Source organism: Taeniopygia guttata, chromosome 1, assembly GCF_048771995.1.
Source record: "Taeniopygia guttata chromosome 1, bTaeGut7.mat, whole genome shotgun sequence".
NCBI lineage: Eukaryota > Metazoa > Chordata > Aves > Passeriformes > Estrildidae > Taeniopygia > Taeniopygia guttata.
This window is the reverse complement of record NC_133024.1, coordinates 40,794,792-40,814,353: the sequence shown is the minus strand read 5'-3', so window position 1 is coordinate 40,814,353 and position 19,562 is coordinate 40,794,792. Positions and strand designations below refer to the sequence as shown.

The window sequence follows — 19,562 nt, the reverse complement described above, 5'->3', positions numbered from 1 at the left end:
AGCCCATGGTGAGGCTGCTGTGTCCCTGCAGCCTGTGGAGATGCCAGGGGGAACAGAGATCCGCCTGCAGCCCCTGGAGGATCCATGCCAGAGCAGGCGGATGCCTCACGGAGGCAGTGACCCCATGGCAAGCCTGTGCTGGAGCCAGCTGACAGCACCTGTGGTCCCATGGAGAGAGGAGCCCATGCTGGAGCAGCTTTGCTGGCAGGAGCTGTGGCCTGCATAAGCAGCTGTTGAAGGCCACCATTACCTCCCTCTCCTCTATTATTCAGTCTAACAACCTCCTAATATTCAGTCTTCACAAAATATTTTCAAAGTCTCTATTCCTTCAGGTTGTGTATTCTGAGATTCATTGAGAATCCTTACTGATTTTCCATGCGGCATCCTCAATGAACATCAACTTGGTTTACTGTTCAAATTATCATTTGAAGACATACTAATCCTCCTCATGATGTACTTGTCCTAGGGTGACTGTTATGGTGTTTATATCTCCAATCGTGTGTTCTGTTTACGTTTGATATTATGTTCTGTGCTTTCAGAACTGACTCTGAAAGTGAAGGTTTGTTTTGCTGTGTTATCATCTGGTTCACCTCCCCCCATGTCTGCTGGAAAGCTAGAAAAGGCTAGGGCTGGCTGGCTGGCTTTGCTTTGCTTGCTTGCTTGCTTTGCTTGCTTTGCTTGCTTGCTTGGCTTGCTTGCTTTGCCTGCTTTCTTGCTTTGCTTCCTAGTTAGGTTAAGCAGTCCAATTCTTTCCCTGGACTGTTGCTTTTTTCCCTTCCTCTTTCTGAATATCATCCAGCCTGCTCTGGACTGGGATCTGGGAAACACCAAAGAACACCAGGAGCCTGCATTTGGAGATCTGCAGCAGCCATCCCCAGCGTCCAGACCCGGGCGACCACTCCCAGGAAAGACCTTCTGGATTTGTTCAGCTCTTCAGAGGGGTGAAAGAGTTTTGTTGTCATCTTGTGTTGTCAATTGTTTTGGTGCTGGGGAGTGCTTTGTTGTTGAATAAACAGGTTCTTTTCCACTTCTCTCTCAGAGGGAATTTTTTCCCTGAACCAGGTGGGTGGAGAGGGGCCGTGGGGGTTTATTTCCTGGGTTTTCCCCAAATTTGCCCTAAACTAGGACAGAAGTATATGGTATATGCCTTTTTGTCAAGTATGAAGAATAAAAAAATTATGAACAGCTATTCAACATCAGATTTCAGTAGACTGCCTTCAGCCATGTATATAAATATATATATTTGATTCTGTGAAGACATCTTAGCCACGCAAGTAAGGAACCTAACATTTCTTTCTAGATAAATCATAAATAATTCTCTTTTTTTAGATTGATTTAAGAACAGAATCACCACACATTCAATACAATCCTAGTAATTAAACAACTTAGAACTTCTGTGAACAAAAATCTGGTTTACTTTATGGGACAAAATACTAAAAACAGAACTGAGACTATGCTGAACTAAATCACTCCAGAGGAGAAGGCTTTTTGGCTGCGGCTCTCACACTTGGAATGTCCAGTACTTCTCTTGAATACACATTTCCTCTTTCTTCAACAAGGATTTGATCATTTAGTAGTCATACCACCCAAAATTACCACATGCAACTAAACAGCATTACCCAAAATAGAGTGGATTCTCCTTCAAATAGTAATTGTTAAAATATGTGTATACAAAAGAAGAAATACCAATTTAGGAGTTAGACAGAGAACTACCATCACTATCACTATAAATCTAACCAACAGAAATATATAAACAAGTGTGGCAAATCAAAAGTCTGCACTAATGAAGTCTGCACTGATGAATATCCCATTCAAAAAAAGAGAAAAAAATCAAATATACCATAATGATAGTAAGTACTGAAGACAGCAGGCAGATTTGATTATGCATTTTAAACCACTACTGAGCATTATCTCAAATTGCTCCAATGTAGTGATTTTCTGAGAGTTTTTAATGCTTCTATTATACAGGCAGCAGAAAACATTAAACAACCTAAACTCTGAATATATAACTCTGGGGCCTAAATTTAATGCTGTCTCACCAAAAACTTTATATACACCCTATAAAGATAGAAACGAGCATTTCTCAAAGTCTGAACTTTAACATGAGGAGTATCAACAAGATCTTTAGGTCAGAACTATTGGACTGCTTTCTGAGACAGCAATGCATATTCACAGATGTCTTTTCTTAAAAATCCCTTTCCCACATCCATATGACAAAATTAAGTGTGGTGCCACACATACACCAGCCTAGAAAGAGACAAATTTTCAGACCAAAATGTAAATTAGGGTAATCTGAACTCAAGCCAAACACAGATTTTCAATATTTTGTATGGGGTAAGGGCTACATAAAAAAAAAAAACCCAAAAAAAACCCAAACCCAGTTAAACATATATGCAACTAGGCAAGCAATATCTTTTTGCACTTTGCAATAAATACCCACCTGCCATAAAATTACAGAATGTAAATTTGCTCTTTCTAGCTTTTTACCCTATTTCTAGTTAATGGTAAAGATCCATCACTTTATATTTTGCATAGACTCACAATGGATAAACTGTATCAGTCCACTGCCATGGCCCATTTGAAACCTAAAGATGCATTTCCTTCAGGTCAGAAGACAGGTTTTGAAGATGTGAGCACCTGTATGGTGTATGATGGCAACAGTCTTCCAGAAGTTCCAGCTACAATGTTACTACTCCATATTGATACCATTACCTATCTAAGGAGGCTTCCCATAGGAGAGCAAGTCAGGTTTAAATTGTCTTGTCTCTTTTATTTCTTAGGACAAAGCCAGCACAGTTGAGGCTCATGCAAGAACACCCTACAGGATGGATTCCACGTAGGATAATCCCTCCAAAAAAAATCAAGTTTTCTAATCAGAACTGTCTGTGCAGGAGATAAATCTTCCCAAAGGGATTACCCAAAATACAGATATCATTTATCTCAAGCTGCAGCAGTGTCTCTAAAGTTGTAATGTTTGGTAAGAAGCATTTGCAAGCTGAAATTTGAACCGCATTTCCAACAAAATAAACACTTCAAGTCAGAGGGATGTAGGAAAAAGTTTTATGAAAGATGAGTCTATATTGTAAGATTCTAAATCTTGAATAAAAATACCTACTTCAAAATAATACAGCACTTAAAATGAAACATACCACTATTTGTAGACCTAACATTAGCAGAGTAAAAATACTGCTAAATACCTGAAGTGGAGGGGAGGGGTGAATGGAGAAACCTTAAAATGAACCTCAAGCTGCAATGCTAAATGTGCCTCACAGTTCATTTGATCTCACAGTGAGCTATTCACAAATTGAGCCAGTAATTGGAAATGACTGTTAGTCAACAGATTATGCAGAGGCAAACATGTTATGACTTTGAATAAAAACCTTCCTACAAGTCTGAACAGACTACTTCCTCCCACAGGAGACAGCTTTTAATCTTCAACTTTTACTAGACTTGCCATTTAAGGAAAGATTCATTTACAGCTGTGGCTCTTGGCACAGAGAGATGTTCAAAATAAACTATTACATGTACCAAACAGAATTTTAAATCAAATTTCTTTCCTCTAGTAGCTACTCCTACAAACCTGTTAAGAAAGGGATCAGAACTATTTGTAGTCATTGTTCTCAGTTCCTGAGACATTCCAGGAGATGACACGGGGTTTTGAGATCCACCGTCTTGTTCCATTGTTGGAAGCTGGCTACGGAGAGCCAATTCCTAGAACAGCAGGAGAGGGAGAAAGAGAGATCATGTCAGGCATTTGAACGCACTTTTTGGATACACGAACACATGACATTATAGATAATTGATGCTTTTACTGCTTCCAGTTAGAAGAGTTAAGTGAAATTAAACTAAAGTTTCTGAGGACAAACCAAGAATATGTACTGGCTTCAATGAAAATGCAAGTTCCAGCAGCCATGACCACCATTACAGAGACTGCACTGTAAATGTATTTATGGATTTAAATATCTGTATGCTTACACAAGTATTTTCTAGTTCACTTCAGTATCTTTCTGCTAAGTCTATACTTAAACCAAAACCGGAATTGTTAATACTATCTGACTCCTAATACAACCTGTTTAGCTCTGCTAAATAGCATTTTATCCCCATTTCTTTTAAATTCTGATTTAGTTCCTGGCTTCCTTTGTAACTTTCTTGTTTCAGTCAGCAAACTTCCAAGTCTTTCCCTAAATGTATCCATTCATTATTCCTGTTTGAGGCATGCATTTGATATTTCTGACTGATCAAATCAGTGATTAGTTCCCTAAGTAAAATTCAAAGCTCTTCAAAGTCTGAGTAATTTCTTAATAAGGCCAAGACACTGCACTTCTGAAGTTACAAACCTAAATTGAATATAACTTTTTACACATCTGAATGTTCACCAGCTTGAATCAAACCATCCATAAGGCTTGCAATTACTAATTACTGAAAGTAAGTGTTAACATAAAATGCATTCTCTTAAGGGCAGATGGAAATACTCAACATATTATGTAATTTCCAGTGATTCTCTCCCCTTTTTAAACAAGTAATCCATGAGTTACATATGTGAAGATACAGTAATTTTCTTCAAGCAACCATATTCAAACATCATCAATGTCCCACCAAGACTGAGCTTTGATATTGCAGAGATTGAATAAATCTATTGACTATCTTGTCACTATTACTGGTAGTGTGTGACTTCCAGGCTGTGCCTGGGAAGATAATCTCAGGCAAAACCAATCCTGTCAGTCTTGACAATAATCAATACTTCTCACTTGTAAAATGAGAGGTCTTAATCCATTTTCTATGATAAGCTTAAGGACTACTGTACTTTAGTCTTTTAATATATAAAACTAACTTTGCCCCAGTTCTCTTTCCAAGTGATTTCTTTTTATGAAATCCAAGGTTATTTTATTTTATTTCCAGCAGACTGTGTATTGAAGCTTTTCTACTGCCAGGTTTTGTTTTGTTTTCTTTTCTTTCTGCATATGTTTCACTCCCATTCCTGTGGATTACTATTCTACATTCCTTTAAGTTTTATGTCTTGCACTAGAAAATTTTCTCACTACAGTTGATTAGATCTCTGCAGACAGTGTACAAACATACCACTGTTTTTTGTATTCATCACACTCATTTCCTACTTCAAATAAACCCAGCCCTCTCCTCATCGCCACTTATCTAGCCACTGTTCTAACAAACAGTAAAAATACTCCATCCCCATTTCCAGACCACAGGACGTTAAGCATTTTTTAATAATTTCTAAAGGCTTATCCATATTATTTTCATTTGCTTATGTAATAAAACCAAATGTATCAGTCACGAGTTACCTGATATACAGGTTGACTCATCCATTTGTAAAAAAGAAAGAAAGAAGCGTTCCTTCCTGGAATTTCCCAAACAGTGATCTAAACAAGGCAGAAGTTCTTAGACCAGCTATCCCAGAGATAACTCAAGAACTGCTCACTCAAGTGCTCTGTCCTTTTCCCTTTCCCTCTTGGTATCTGTACATTACATTTTTATTTTCTCGGGCTGCAGTCCCTGATTTGGATGAAGAGGAGGAGCCAAAAGCGCCAGGAGACTGCAGAAGCAGCTTAATCACATACCAGTGCCACAAAGAGTGGTAACAAAGCAAAATCTACATGAAGTCATTCTTGTACATGAACTAAAGTGACATTTTATTTCCTTTGTGTGGCCTTTCCAACTGCAACTGCCTCCTGATTCAACAGTTGTGAGGAAGATAAGAAATCCAGACACCCCCTTTTCAAGAGCTACTGACACTAGGAAAGGAAAAAAACCGCACAATTTTTCTTCTATTACTGTAAGAAAAAAAGTCAGTACAAAGGAACAAGAAATTGGGAAAAACAGGGAGGTTACCTTTGTATTTTTCTAAATCCTCAAAGTGTAGGAGAAGTTGAAGTTTCATCAATACATGAACTTAAACAGTATGGTAAAAATAAATGTAGCTCAAGACACTAGCCAGCTAAAACAACAACAAAAAAATCTCCTTTCTCTAAAGGCCCAATAAAGAGATGTATTAAACCAGGAGAGAGAACTATATTTTGCCTATTTTTTGGCATGTACTATGTAGTGAAACTAGTATTTTCAAAATTAGGACTACTTTTATCTTTAGCATTTCTAAAAAATGGAAAACTGCAGCTATTTTTAACTATTTATAAGTAGTATTACTGCTACTTTTACAGGAGTCAGAAACACTTTCCCCTCAAAAGAATGTTATTACTCATCTAAGTAATAAATTTATGTCATTCTGGGAGTCTGAAAGAGAAAGAATTACCAAAAAAGACAAGCTATTGAGAAACAAATACAGGGCAATTTTTAATCATTCTCTAAGATAAGCAAAGTTTCCTAAAGGCCTAAAGAGTATGTAAAGACTATTTTTCCTAAAGGTATAAAAAATGGAAGCTGAAGTTGTGTTGCTTGAAGAACAGTCTTTTAATTTCTCCTTCCTTATAAACCTGTTTTGCAATAAAAAGGTTGTAGATTTTCTATACTTAAAAAAAATGTATGAGAGTGTTCAAGTCCCTCCCAGCTCCAAAACAGAGCAATGTGAACTCAAGGCTTTTAATTCATGCTTTAAAATATGTGCTTTATTAGAAGTATTTAAAGTCTGGAGGCAAAAATAAAACTATGACAAAATCCTGGCTTAGATTTCTATGAATTGATCTCATCCTATTTTTTTAAGTATGTCAAACTTATTTAAAGTACGTCTGGGAAAAGAAAAGCTTAGCATTCCTATTGTTAGCACAAAAACTGAATTTTAGTTATTCACAGAGACCAATATGATCTGTCATCTCCTTAAATAATTTAAAAAATAAGGTCAGCACTGTGTAATTTATCTGGCTGACCTCATGCAGATTTTTTTTCATAATTCCAGACAGCTTAAGTTTTACATTAAGTTACAGGTCATTCACACCATGTTCAAATTAACTTTATAAAACTACCCTATTAAGAGCATTTTTATCTTCACTGGTGTTTGAGGAAAGGCAGGTGACTTGTGCAACTCACTTATTTTCTTACTGTATTAAACCTAGGATACACTACTCAATTTGACTTGATATATCCTGATAATTGGTTTTGCAAATTTACTTTAAAAGTGCCAATTTGTAATATTTCTGCCCCCAGCCATCACTCGACTTTCAAATGATTCACAGACCTTCCTGGGCGGGAAGAGAAGTTTTAGGGGAAAGAGAAGACCACAGCAGACTTACAGCACCAGTTGCTTCTTCAGATTAAGTGCTTGCATTTTTGTGAGGGCCACAAAGTTACAGCATGTATACAAAAGAAACAGGGAAGACACAGGGACAGATGGAAGACAAATGAACTCCACAATGAGGAAACAGACCATTCACTGCTTCAGTCACAACAACCAGCACAGCCAGTGAATGCAGTTCTGATTTACTATACAGACTTTTAAATAGGGTATTTATCTATAAAGATCTACACATATGAGCAAGCAATACAATTCTTTTGTTGATCTGTAAAGCTTAGAAACAAGCAGCAGATACAGAATGAGCAAGCATATACAGAGGAACTTGTCTCATAAATATGTAGTATGCTGATCTTACTAGCAAATACTCTAATATTAGCAGCAAATAAATAAGAAATCTTCCATTCTCAGCACAAGAAAATAGCCTGCACAACATCCAAGAATAATGCCATCAGTACCTCGACATTATTTGCCTCTATTTCTTTCCACAGCACACTGTAAGGGAAGAAATCTGTTACTTAACATCTATCCAATTTTGTGACATATACAAAACTTGACTGACATCTGCTCTACATTAGAAATTGTTGACAACCAGATTCTAACTGCAAAAAAATGGAAAGAGGGTGAGTGGGGATGGAGTGAAATTCAAGTCATGCAATCTCTTTACTAATACAATAATTTTTAATGTTTCACAAATAACTGATGATGATAAGCACAAGTGACTGAACAAATGCTTGGTGTTTTTAAATTTCTTGCTGATAACATCATCACTTGTAAAGTTGTAATTTTTGCTACAGGTACCTTTGAAATTTTTAGAATTTCAGTAAAATACATCCTCATTCAAACAAGAAGAGCCTCTTACAGTGCTTCCTATAAAAAAATGAAACTGAGCAATTATTTACTCTTTCCAGAAGGTGCTAAAGCCTCCATACACAACACTTGGAATGTTAGTGTCACAACAGCATTCTGCAGTACCATGGCAGAGAGACCAAAACCTAGTAGGGACACTATTGTTACCCAGTACCAAAAAAACCTGACTGTAGATATCAATACAACCATGGTACTGGATCCAAGCTACATGGGGAAAAATGTCAAGAGGGATGAGATGTTGGACTGGATGATCTCCACCAGTCCCTTCTAACCTACTGATTGTGTGACACAAAAAGTTCAGAGATCCAGTTAAAAGTTAAGGAACATTTCTCAGATGTTTTTAATCCATCTATACAAAAGATTTCATTAGATGCAAGCTTCAAGAATGCCAATATTACGTAATTTCTTTACAAACAAAAGACCTTAGCAATCCCTCTCTAAAACAGACTTAGACTTCCCAGAATTAAAAGCACTGAACATATGAAGATTTAATTTTTATTACTCCTTAAAAGAATATCTAAAATTTAACAAGAGATGCAATTACTCTGCCACCAAGCACAGCTCTATCACCAGGGAAGCAGGCAATTCCTCCAAACTTCATTAGTTTTACTCAAAAAGAAAGAAAGACTTGTCTGAAAGAAAAAGTTGAACAAAGGAATTTTAATTCTTTCTATACATTTTCCAGATTCACTAGGTCAGCTGTACAGACTGGGACTTCAATAGCAGCATCATCAGAGAAGACAGACTATATTTGCCTCTATAGTACTAGGCCTCCAGAAGCATTTAGAGAACCAGAACCCAGAAGCAGTTTTCTAAGCACTTTCTTCCACCTGTGGCTATTCATTACATTACTGAGATGATATGGAAACACAAAAAGTACATTTAGATGGTTCAACACGAATAGTCTAGTATTGTAAAACTTTAAAGGTGACATGACTGCCCATTCTTCTACCCAACAGATCACTCACACACACCTTGATTCATTAGTAAGTGCAGACTAATAAAACTGATCCCAGGCAGGAGGTATGGTAGGAAGCAAGGTTAAATATAAATGGAATCCTGATTTCTGTATGAATCCTTTCATCAGTTTCCACTCCAAACAGAGCAGAGTGACCACTACATATACATCTGATGAATTATCAGTATAGTCCTTTGAGTTTTTGCCATTTTTTAGGATTTAAAGCCATAATTTCAAGGAGTTCCAAAAACTTCATCTTACAGAGTTAAGTATGAAACTGATACCAAACTTCTCAATTTCCTGTATTTTTTTGAGTTGGCAACAAGAAGAAATTAGTGGAAGAGTGAACAATGACAGGGCTTTAGGCATAGAAGAAAACACAGAATATACTTTCGGCATGCTGCAAGAAAAATATCCCCTGTTAATGACCTAATTATGTTAGAAGATAAGGTGTTTTCAACTGGTGTGGAGGAGCTCTCCTTGTTTATTTTCTTGTAAACCCATTATTCTTGAGGACATATTTTTTCTCATCCAGAATAGGACCTAATATTGATTGATAAGATCATTATGTGGCTAATGCTCTGCTAATGAATCAAATTAGTACATCTCAATTAAAATCCTTCTGTTTAAGAGCTGCTCTGGTATTGTCAAACAAGAAAATATTTTTTTAGGGTGTCAGCACTAAGATCTGAGGTTCCTGTATCTAAGAACTAGTAACATACAAGGTTTGTGGTACTCTTCAGAATGCAACAGTACATCAGTACTCATTGCTTCCAAACAGAGGATACTTTCTTTTATTCTGTTTTTCTTGCCTAGTGCATAAGAGGTAATTCTTAAAAAACAAAGTACAGTACAAGCCAATATAAATATTGTGCTAAGAACCAGTAGATTAAAACAATGTTAACAATAGTAAGCATGAAGTTCTCTGAATATATCCATAAATCCACCCTTCTGGAGATTCTTTCTCTGATCAACTTCTTTAGCAATTGAAATAAGATCACATTAAGCTGTTTATTATGCTTCACATTTTGAATGATTTTATTTTGGTCTGAGCTTTTCACAACTATTGTTTCCTATACAGAAAATGTATGTGTGCAAGAGCCAGTTAAATGTCAAAGTGGAAAAATTATTCTGCATAGCAATTATTTTGTTAGCCTAATCTATTAAGTAATTCTGTTATACTATGCATTCTTAAAAATCATAACCATTTCAAGTAACTTTTTATTAACTGATAACAGATATCCTTCTCTAAGATAATACCTGCTTCATCAAACTGATAAGAGCATTCATATGAACAGTACTTAAAAGTCACCAACTACTACCTGAGGTAGTTTGCTTCAAATAAACATCTTGACATCAGGACTGGAACAGCAGTATCCTCAAGAATGCTAAACAAGAAGGTTGTTTTCAATGTAAAAAAATGTGCAATGAATTCCTCGTTTGCTCTTAAATATTGATATAAAGTTGTGGCAATGCAGCACTCCTAAAATCAGTGTTAGGGCTGTGACCAGAAAAGTGAATCAAAAATGTGCATGGCAGAGGTTTTTGGTTTTTTGGTCTTTTTTTTTTTTTTTTTTTTTTTTCCTTTTTTAGAATGTTTTAATGTAGCAAAAAGTTCCCTGCTAGCCTAACTTAATGCTCTCATTTTTCTAATTATGCTGAAACATCAGTTAAGAGCCTACCTGATGTTTTGGAGAATTTGCTGTGCTGGGATTGATATTCCGCAATGCCTAAGAGTAAAAATAAGATGGATAAAAATTACTTTAGCTGCATGGTTTACCTATGCAGGCTGTCTTATAAATACCATCTTGTAGTATCAAGCCCCCAAGACAGGCCAGATGAGACAGGATAAGGGAGTTAAGAACTGTGAAAATCATGACACAGTGAAACAAAATTCACAGATTTACCCAGGATGCGTATTTGACAGATAAGCTTAACGACTAAGGAGAACAACATGAAGAGAACCGGCTGTCACCTGCTCCAAAGTTAGTCAGGTTCTCAATGACAACTGAGGCAAGAAGACAATTAGAAGGCCTACCTAGAAGCATGCTAGCACAGGGTAAAATGTCTGTTTGAGGATTAATTGCAAAGCAGGAATAGCAGAAGCCCAGGTGCTTAAGCGGAGAGAAAGTCCTGATGCCGCCTTTGCAATGTATTCTTACCTAGAGTACTGTAAAAAGTAATGGCTGTAAAGATGACCCATCTTACACCAAGAGATGCTGAAGATTCCTACAAAACAGTCCTTGACTACAAAGGGGATAACTGAAGTCAGATTCCAGGACAGAATACTGCAGGTGATGAAGAAAGAGAAAAGCTGTCTTTGAAGACATTAAGATGTTATCCTCTTCTGACACAAGGCCCATCACCCAAAGTGAAAAGGGAAAGATTTTAGAAGGTTTTCTTCAAAGAAAAGATTAGTGCTTTTTCTGCCAGTTTCAAAAACCCAAAGAAATATCTTAAGTATCTAGCACAGATAGTAGTAACTATTAAAACACTCAGATTGAACAATTGAAACAGAAGGCTTAGAATCAAAAGGACATCAAGCCCGAATTCCAATCCAGAGATTGCAAAGTTCAGCCCTACACTTTAGTATTTGCTACAGCCATATCCATATAGTGGAGAACACTGAAAGGCACAGTTTGCAGCCTTATTATGAAGTTTGAAATTCTTCAGCTTAAGAAAACCACAGGTTCAAAATGCAGCACGAGTTATTAGGTTGTTTCATGTTCACTCCACAATCAATCAGGTAAGATTTTGGCAACAAGGCATCTCTTCAATGTATATTATATAAACTTTGTAAATACTTAAAAATCCTACAGACTGCAACAGGTTCTAAAACTGAAGACTTTCCTCCACTTAAAAGGGAGAACTAAACTGTAGGAAAATCTTTTTGCATGACTTGGAACTCAACGAATATGAAATAAATTATTAGGAGGAATATCCAATCACATCAACGGTACATACTGTCAACCTTATAGTTTGTGAAGCTTGCTCTTTAAGAGTTTTTGTTAGAGGGAGGAATGAGGGAGGAAAGCAAAATTCTTCAGTTTAAAAATTCAGATACTTTCACCACCAAGCTGATATCAGTAAGAGAATGAATTCCAACTTTTTTAGGCCTCAAAGCTTTTTGTATAGTCACTGGTCTTTAAGACTCACTGAAACAACAACTTAGAAAAACCAAAACGTAACATACAAAAGAAATAGTGGAAGTAGGTGTCTAACCTGTGGCCTCACCTGCCGAAGCAGTTCTTGATGCTTCAGTCTCAGCCTTTCTTTCTCCATCTGTAGCTGCTGAAGTCTCATTTGTTGTTGCTGATTGGAGCTACTCCCTCCCATCACACCACCCTGGGGACTCTGAGGAGCCAGAGGAGGCGGCTGTTTGACTGGAGCACTTTGGCTGATTCGCTGATTCATGGCTAAGGAACCAAAACAATAAGCATTTAAAAAATAAATTCAAAGAAATACATGCAAGGAAAGTAGTATCCATTAAAGGTATACACTAAAAAAATCTACAAAATTACAAGGCATGACAGTACAAAAATGCAGCTATACTGATGTTCAGAGTGTGAAACGTATGCTCAAGTGTGAGCAATTGATGTGTGTAAAATTAACGCAACAGTCTCACAGTTAAGACTACATACTTGTTCTAAAAGCTTCTGAAAACAGTTCAATGTGCTGCCTGGTGAAAAACTCAAAAGTGGTAGTAAAATATTTCAAGTTGAATTAGAAAAATCTCTCTTCTTTCTAATAAACTATTCTCACTGCAGACACAAATAGTAAATAATTTGTTTTATTCATGTGGAATCTTAGGTTCATTTAACTTGAGAACACACAGAACGACAAAATGGATCATTTCACCTTTACTGAAAACAATTAAAGGCTACTCATTCTGGTGCAAGGTCATGCAACCAGCATTCACATCCTTATCACATCACTATTTTATAGTGTTAGAGACTTCATTTAGAGCTTCTTGATAGGCAAAATTAGAGTTGGTACAGAAATGGCAGATAAATTATACAGCTGTAAATACTGATATCAATATAGAAAACACTTTGCTAGTCCTTAATTTTCTTTTACCCCTCAGAATTATACATTGCATTTTGCCTCAGGAGCGGACACTAAAAATGTAACTTTGAAAGCATAATGCCCAATGAGAACCCATTTTCCCTTCCCCTATAAAAGCAAGGCCTAAGACAATTTTATTTTATAAAATAATACATGACTTGAATGCACCTATTTAATGCATGAGGCCTGATTTCTCCCTCACATGACACCAATATGGTTAAAGTCAACAGAGGCAAGAGAGTTCCCAGAGTGAAAATAGGGTGGAAAAGGCTGACTGTATTGCAAAGGCACTATTTTCAGGAGATTTCAGCTTGGAATTAGCTCTCCATTGTGTTCTCTGTAACAGACTGAATCTGTTAAATGCATTCTGTGATGGAAGCCGTGATGGGAGAATGGCAGGGATTTTTAGTTTTTCTGGGAATTAGGATTATGGTTTACAGACACTAAGAAAAAAAAAAAAAGAGAGATGTTCTTCTAGGATAACAGGGTGAAGTGTAAAAAAAAAAAAAAACAACATCTGTAGAATTAGTTTGAATTCATGTTTTCATCATATAGGCAACTCCTGGAATACTAACATTTCTAACTACCATAAGAAAGAAGAATTCTCTCATAAAAAAATCTGCATCATCTTTTCACTGAAAAGCCCTTCAGTCTCCACAGTCTTTTGGGTGTTCAGTTTAAGGTACAGTAGTGTTGCTCTGTTCCAAGACAGCCAACATATATTTATCATATAATACAAAACCAATTAGAGACCCAACTCTGCAGTCTACCCTTTCAACTAATCCACTGGTCCAGCACAGACTGCACAGTCTAGTGGGCAGAATGGTCATATTTTCATGAGTCCAGCCAACATAAAATGCTGTAAAATAGCTTACATTAATTTGAAACAGTATTTAATGCAGTTACTTGTTAAAAAGCTTCATACATATAATTACTAATATGATAAAACTTCCTGTAAGCTAAGTGAACCTGTGAAGTAGGAATAGAAACTGGATCCCAGTACCAAGTAGAAACAATTAGAGCTGCAGCTCAGTTCCAACCTCCAAGTCTTATCCTGACTCAGCATGAAAAAAAAAAAAAAAAAAAAAAAAAAGTGGGAAAATGACATTCCTGTGGATCAAAGCCTAAAATCAAGCAGCTGATGTTACGAGACATCCAGCACCAGTTCACCATCATAACTGAGCTTCAGGACAGAAGGTGACCAGAGTGAGCCAATTAACCAGCTTTGCCATGCATGCTGTGGTGGTCTCTGGGCCAGTGACAGGAAGACGAGTCCCAAGACACCACCTAGAAACTGTAAAGCAAAAGTTCTAACAGCATCAACAACTGTCCTGTAAGGATGTGGGCAGTGAACATTTAACTACAAGCACCAGGAGCTCCACTGGGCAATATCTGCTGGAAGCTCGACAGCAATTACTCAACCTTCATTTATCAAAGCAGAAGCAAAGCTGAAGCTAGAGAAAGCAATGCAAAAAGCAAGGCAACCTATCTAGCAGTTTTAGACACTACCAGAGTGGGGAATAAATCTCCTCCTTTCTCTGTTTTCAAATCTGGAACCAGGACCATGCTTTTTGCTCTATCTATATCTTACTCTCTTTCACCTTATAAGCAGAAATGACATTAGTAGGAGACAACAGAAAACAGCCTTCTCTTGCTGTTAGTTAATTCTGCAGCCCTATCCTCAGAAGTTCCAGGATTCAAACCCTACTACGAAACAAGACTGAAGGTCAATTACAGTGTAAAGTCAAGAGGGAGGAAAATTTGAAAATTACAATTACCTGAAATGAGCACAACTAAGTTAAAAGGAAACTAGCTTGTAGAATTTAAGTACCCAAAGCTGAAAAATGTCAATTTTCTTTTGGTTAAAAAGGCTCCCTTTATAGTCTAGTCTCCAATTGTATAATCATGGTTTCAGAGTCCTACCTCAAGGCAGTTCCCAGTCAAGTCATGTTGCAGATAACCTCATAAAAATTTAAGTGTCTAACCTTAGGTAAACACTTCAGTGCAATATCACCAACATTCCTTCAATATGTGATTAATTTGTTTTTCCTGCATGCATCATACAAGTATCTCTTTTCCACAAATAGACAGTTTTATATTTCCTGCTCATGCCACTTTCTGCTCTTTTTATTTCATATATGTGTGTCTTTCTGACAGCTGCTTGTATTATTCCTGTCCTCTCTGACCACTGTTTGCTCCATTCTTCTCACTACTGACTTTGCAATTTTAACTTTAAGAAATAAATTATGTTGCTCTGATGTTTTGCATTTTATTCCCTCATCCTAGATCCCTAAAATGTCTTCTAATGTCCATTTTGAAAGTAATATTTCTAATTAAAACCATATCTAAAGCAGGAATATAATAAGATATTGAGACTTTGGTGTATACTTAAAATTAATCAATAAATATTAGGGTATCACTTAATGATATGATTTAGTAACTGTTTGGAAACTGAATCTAGAATTCCAGTTTCTAAATTATTATTATTATTATTATTATTGTTATTCACACATCATTGAAAGGATATTTCTGAACATTTTATTATTTCAAGAATGAAAGTGCAAAAGACTTCAAATTGGTATGACTTTAAAGTGTCTTCAGAACAGATTGTGGAGATGTTTTTATATAAGCAAACTCTTTTTAACTGTAAAATTCAACTAAAAGTTAGGATATTAGAAGATGATGCTAACTGAATTTTACTGACTTAACATATCCAAGTGAAGAACCAGTGAAAAAAACCACAACACTAGTATAAATGATTTTCATACACCTTGGTGATTATACAAGTGTGCTATCTTTAAGGGCGGGGAAAACACATCTTGCTTCAAGTGACAGGAAAAACCAGAGGGTTTTAAAGCCTTTTGTTGTTGATTTGGCACTGAGGTACTTTTGCTGGCTTGTCTTGTTGGTGAGCTTTTTTTTCTTTTTACATTCCAACTCCCCATTACCTACCAGGACACAACTGCAAAAATAAGCACTCTAAAGAATATTCTTATTAATGTGATCTCAGACAGGAGACTTTTATTTTTTCTACACCTCATGTATTTGTAATCATCCTGACATGCACTGTTCTTTTTAAGTACTTTGAATTAAAAGGTGAAGAGCTTCATTTTATCTGTTAGCTAGGACTTACCAGTTTCTAATGCATCCTGTTCCTTACCTTCCATGGCTATGGAAAGCATTTAAATAAGGGGCTCTGCACCCACACAGCAGAGGCTGCAAAGACCTCACAGGCAGAGCAGGAACAAACAAGTCTTTGTTTCTAGAAGAGGGGGATTTGAGGGAGGAGGAGGGGCAGACAAGTTAAAAAGCACGGGCAACTAAAGACAATAAAAAATCTTGTCCTAAAATACTGCAGAATACAGTTCAATTGCAATTGCTGCAATATGTTTTTGACAAAATTACTCATCTTTAAATGCTACACATTAAATGTTCTACTGGCAACAGCAGAAATGCCTCTTCTGTACTATTACCAGACAATACCTGACAATTCCTGAAAAAAGTTTAAACTGCTGTCAACATACATGAAAAAAAAACAAACAATCAAAACCCAAAAAACAAAATCAAGAGAGAGAAACAAGTACCAGGCATTGGTGCTAGAGAGAAAAGGCCAACAAATTTTTGACAACTACAATATAAAAGGCTAACTTCTCTGTCAGTTGAAAATCCCAAGTCCCAGGGCAGTGACAGTTTGCAGTAACACAGCACATCTCCCCTGTGCAGTTTTACATGCAGAGATTGAACCCTTAATGATTAGTAGACACAGCTGAATGTTTGATGTTGCTTCTTTCCTACTTATAATTTTACCCTTCAAAGCTAAACCTAATTTTAATCAGCCAATTCAAAGACATTATTTAGTTGAACAAACAACAACAAAAAAACTCAGAATGCAAGCACACTATAGCTGACTGTTCTCACTAATAAGAATCAATGTTTTCATTGGGGGAACTAAAGAACTTGTCCCCTTCAGCTCCATTTTGAAACTAGACAGCTGTTGTGCATAATTTTTGCCTACAGTCAGGCTTTTACCTGGTGCTAGTTTGCAACACTTCAACAAAAGCAAAAATCTTCTTTGATTACATTTAAAAGAGCTGTGAAGAAAAAAAATACCAGTAGGATTTGAAAGAGTCTTGGAAGTAATAAAAATATGTTCCAAGGGGCTTTTTAATATGTTCCAAGGGGCTTGGTACAACCATTTATTGTTTAATCAGGACAATGACTGAAACATGACTGGTTAAACAACAGTTTGTTGTTTAACCAGTCATGTTTCTGCATTGTATTCTATATAATGTATTGCTATTATTTACATTATTCTATATAATGTATTACTCTAAGGAAATCCCACTCACAGTTTCATAATGCTGTTGTTATGAAACAACTTAAAAATTAACACAAAAAATATTCCATTGCTTTTAGTCTCTGATTAATCTGACAATCCTGGATCTTGGGGAAACTACAAATAGACTGTTCTCTGGGCTCATTTTGTTGCTCTAAGTGCACAAACAAATCTTAGTGTCTTAGGCAAACAGAAATATTCACAGACTCCTTTTGGTTAAAGAAAGATATATCCAATGAAGATACTATTACAGAATCATGTCCAAACTACAGACTGGTTACTCTGCATTTATCAACTATTTTCAAATTAAATTAGTATTTTTCTTTTAGTTTAGTACCTCAATTGCACCTACTGGTTAAAACAATATAAATGAAGTTCCTTTTTCTTTGATTAATCTGTCATTGTTTTTGAATTCTTTCTGTATTGTCAAATGTAGATGTGCAATAGCCAGACTGACTTGAGCACCATTAAGACACTACAACATGTACAGACAGACTCTTGAATCACTGGTAACTAAACTGGAGTAAAAAGCTGTGTCAGTTCTTTCCCCCCCCACAGCAGTAAACAGCAGTATTTATAAAGCACTTTCACTCAATGTATGCCAGTTTCAGAAGAATGAAATTATTCTGGCCAGCCAGAAAAGCAAATATAAATTATATTCAGCAGTAAAGTAAGTTGAGTAAGTAGCTTTTAGGAATTTCAGTGCACACATATAAAACAAAACTCTTTAAATAATGGGCTCTTATTAAAACTCTCTTTTAACTCTCCACATAACTCTTTTTCACTTTTTAAAAAAAAATCAATTTTAATTTTGGAAGGTTAAACAGGTTTTAAATTACTTGACTTATAGAACGCAACTGAGATTGTAAGTATTAGCACTACAGAGAACTATATAAGACACAGTGCACTGGACAGATTATGAGAAGAAACCTGAACTAATGTTGTTTAAATTTAAATTCTATGCATCAAACGCTGAAGACTACAGCAAGTGCAGGAATCTGAGCTAACCAAGGCGTCATATGCTTGTCCACTGTCTCTCTGGCAAAATATATTTAATGAAAACTAGTCCACATGTTAGACCAAAGTTTTATTAGTGAAGAGTCTACATAAGGCTATTAGCTGTGAACAGTTTCACTGTTTAATCACCACATAATACTCCCTGGGTTAACTAACCAAAAGACAGGCTTCTTTACTATTTCTTATAAAATAAGATGATAACTTTTTAAAATGCAGGTTTTTCTTAATTTATTTGAGTGGAACAAACCCTGTATATATGCATCTGCACATCTTCATCTTTTTTTTAACTTGTCATAAGCCCATTAGAAATCATTAAACAGAAATTACAAAATCCAGTAAAAACTACTACTACAAAAAAAATCAACAAGAAACACTTCTATATATAAGAAACTACCATCATGTTTCAACACGATTGAATTCAAAGACAAAAAAAACTGATGTCTTTTGATTTAAGATCATATATTATTAGCTATAGACTACATAATTACTGTGTGTATATATATTTTGATTACAGATAATGAATCATGTTCAAAATTATCCACCTTCAACTTTTAACACAGTATGCTCATTAACAGGAAAGTGCAAACTGCTATATTAGAAGGATATGGTGGAAAAAGCGTCCTTGTTAGGAGTGCAGTTTCCTTTCACTATCACAGCTGCTTAGCACAAGGTTGCAAGCATGCATTATTTTTACTGGCACCAGACATCATTAGCAACAAATCTCCTTTCCTGAACAGGATTAAATTACTCTGAGAACAGAACAAACCCCCAAACAGGTATAAACTTACATAAACCTACTGTCCTGATAAATTCTTAAGAAAAGTGTGGGTTTCTCTCTCTTTTGTAGTCTAGAAATATTCTACCTAAAGTAGGTAACTGCATCCTGACAAAATATTTGTGGACAGATTTAGTGAGTTCTTTAGTGAACTTCAGATAGGAGGTATAAATACATCTTGCTTTCAAACAAACCCAGATTTCACTTTCTGGTATAATCATAGACAACAAATTTATTGTCATTACCATAAGGCAGCACCTGCCTTTTACAAAGGGATGCTTACCAGTGAAATTTCATCTGCCTCTGCAGATTCCCAGCAGGCTTTGACAGAAGTCACTAGTTC

The 19,562-nt window shown here is 36.0% G+C and overlaps 1 protein-coding gene across 8 annotated transcripts in view; it reads right to left on the bottom strand.

The window, feature by feature from the left end:
* Positions 1-19,562, bottom strand: part of YAP1 (Yes1 associated transcriptional regulator) — an 88,266-nt gene that overhangs the window by 6,440 nt on the left and 62,264 nt on the right. For 2 of the 8 annotated variants that reach the window (XM_072927443.1, XM_030269891.4), the window contains 3 exons: positions 12,249-12,442; positions 10,709-10,756; positions 3,581-3,711 (listed from right to left, as the gene is read on the bottom strand). In XM_072927443.1, the coding sequence (XP_072783544.1) occupies positions 3,581-3,711; positions 10,709-10,756; positions 12,249-12,442 (373 nt within the window). The remainder of the gene's footprint in view (positions 1-3,580; positions 3,712-10,708; positions 10,757-12,248; positions 12,443-19,562) is intronic. The other 6 variants (XM_072927450.1, XM_002198047.7, XM_072927453.1 and 3 more) reach the window with 3 other exon arrangements.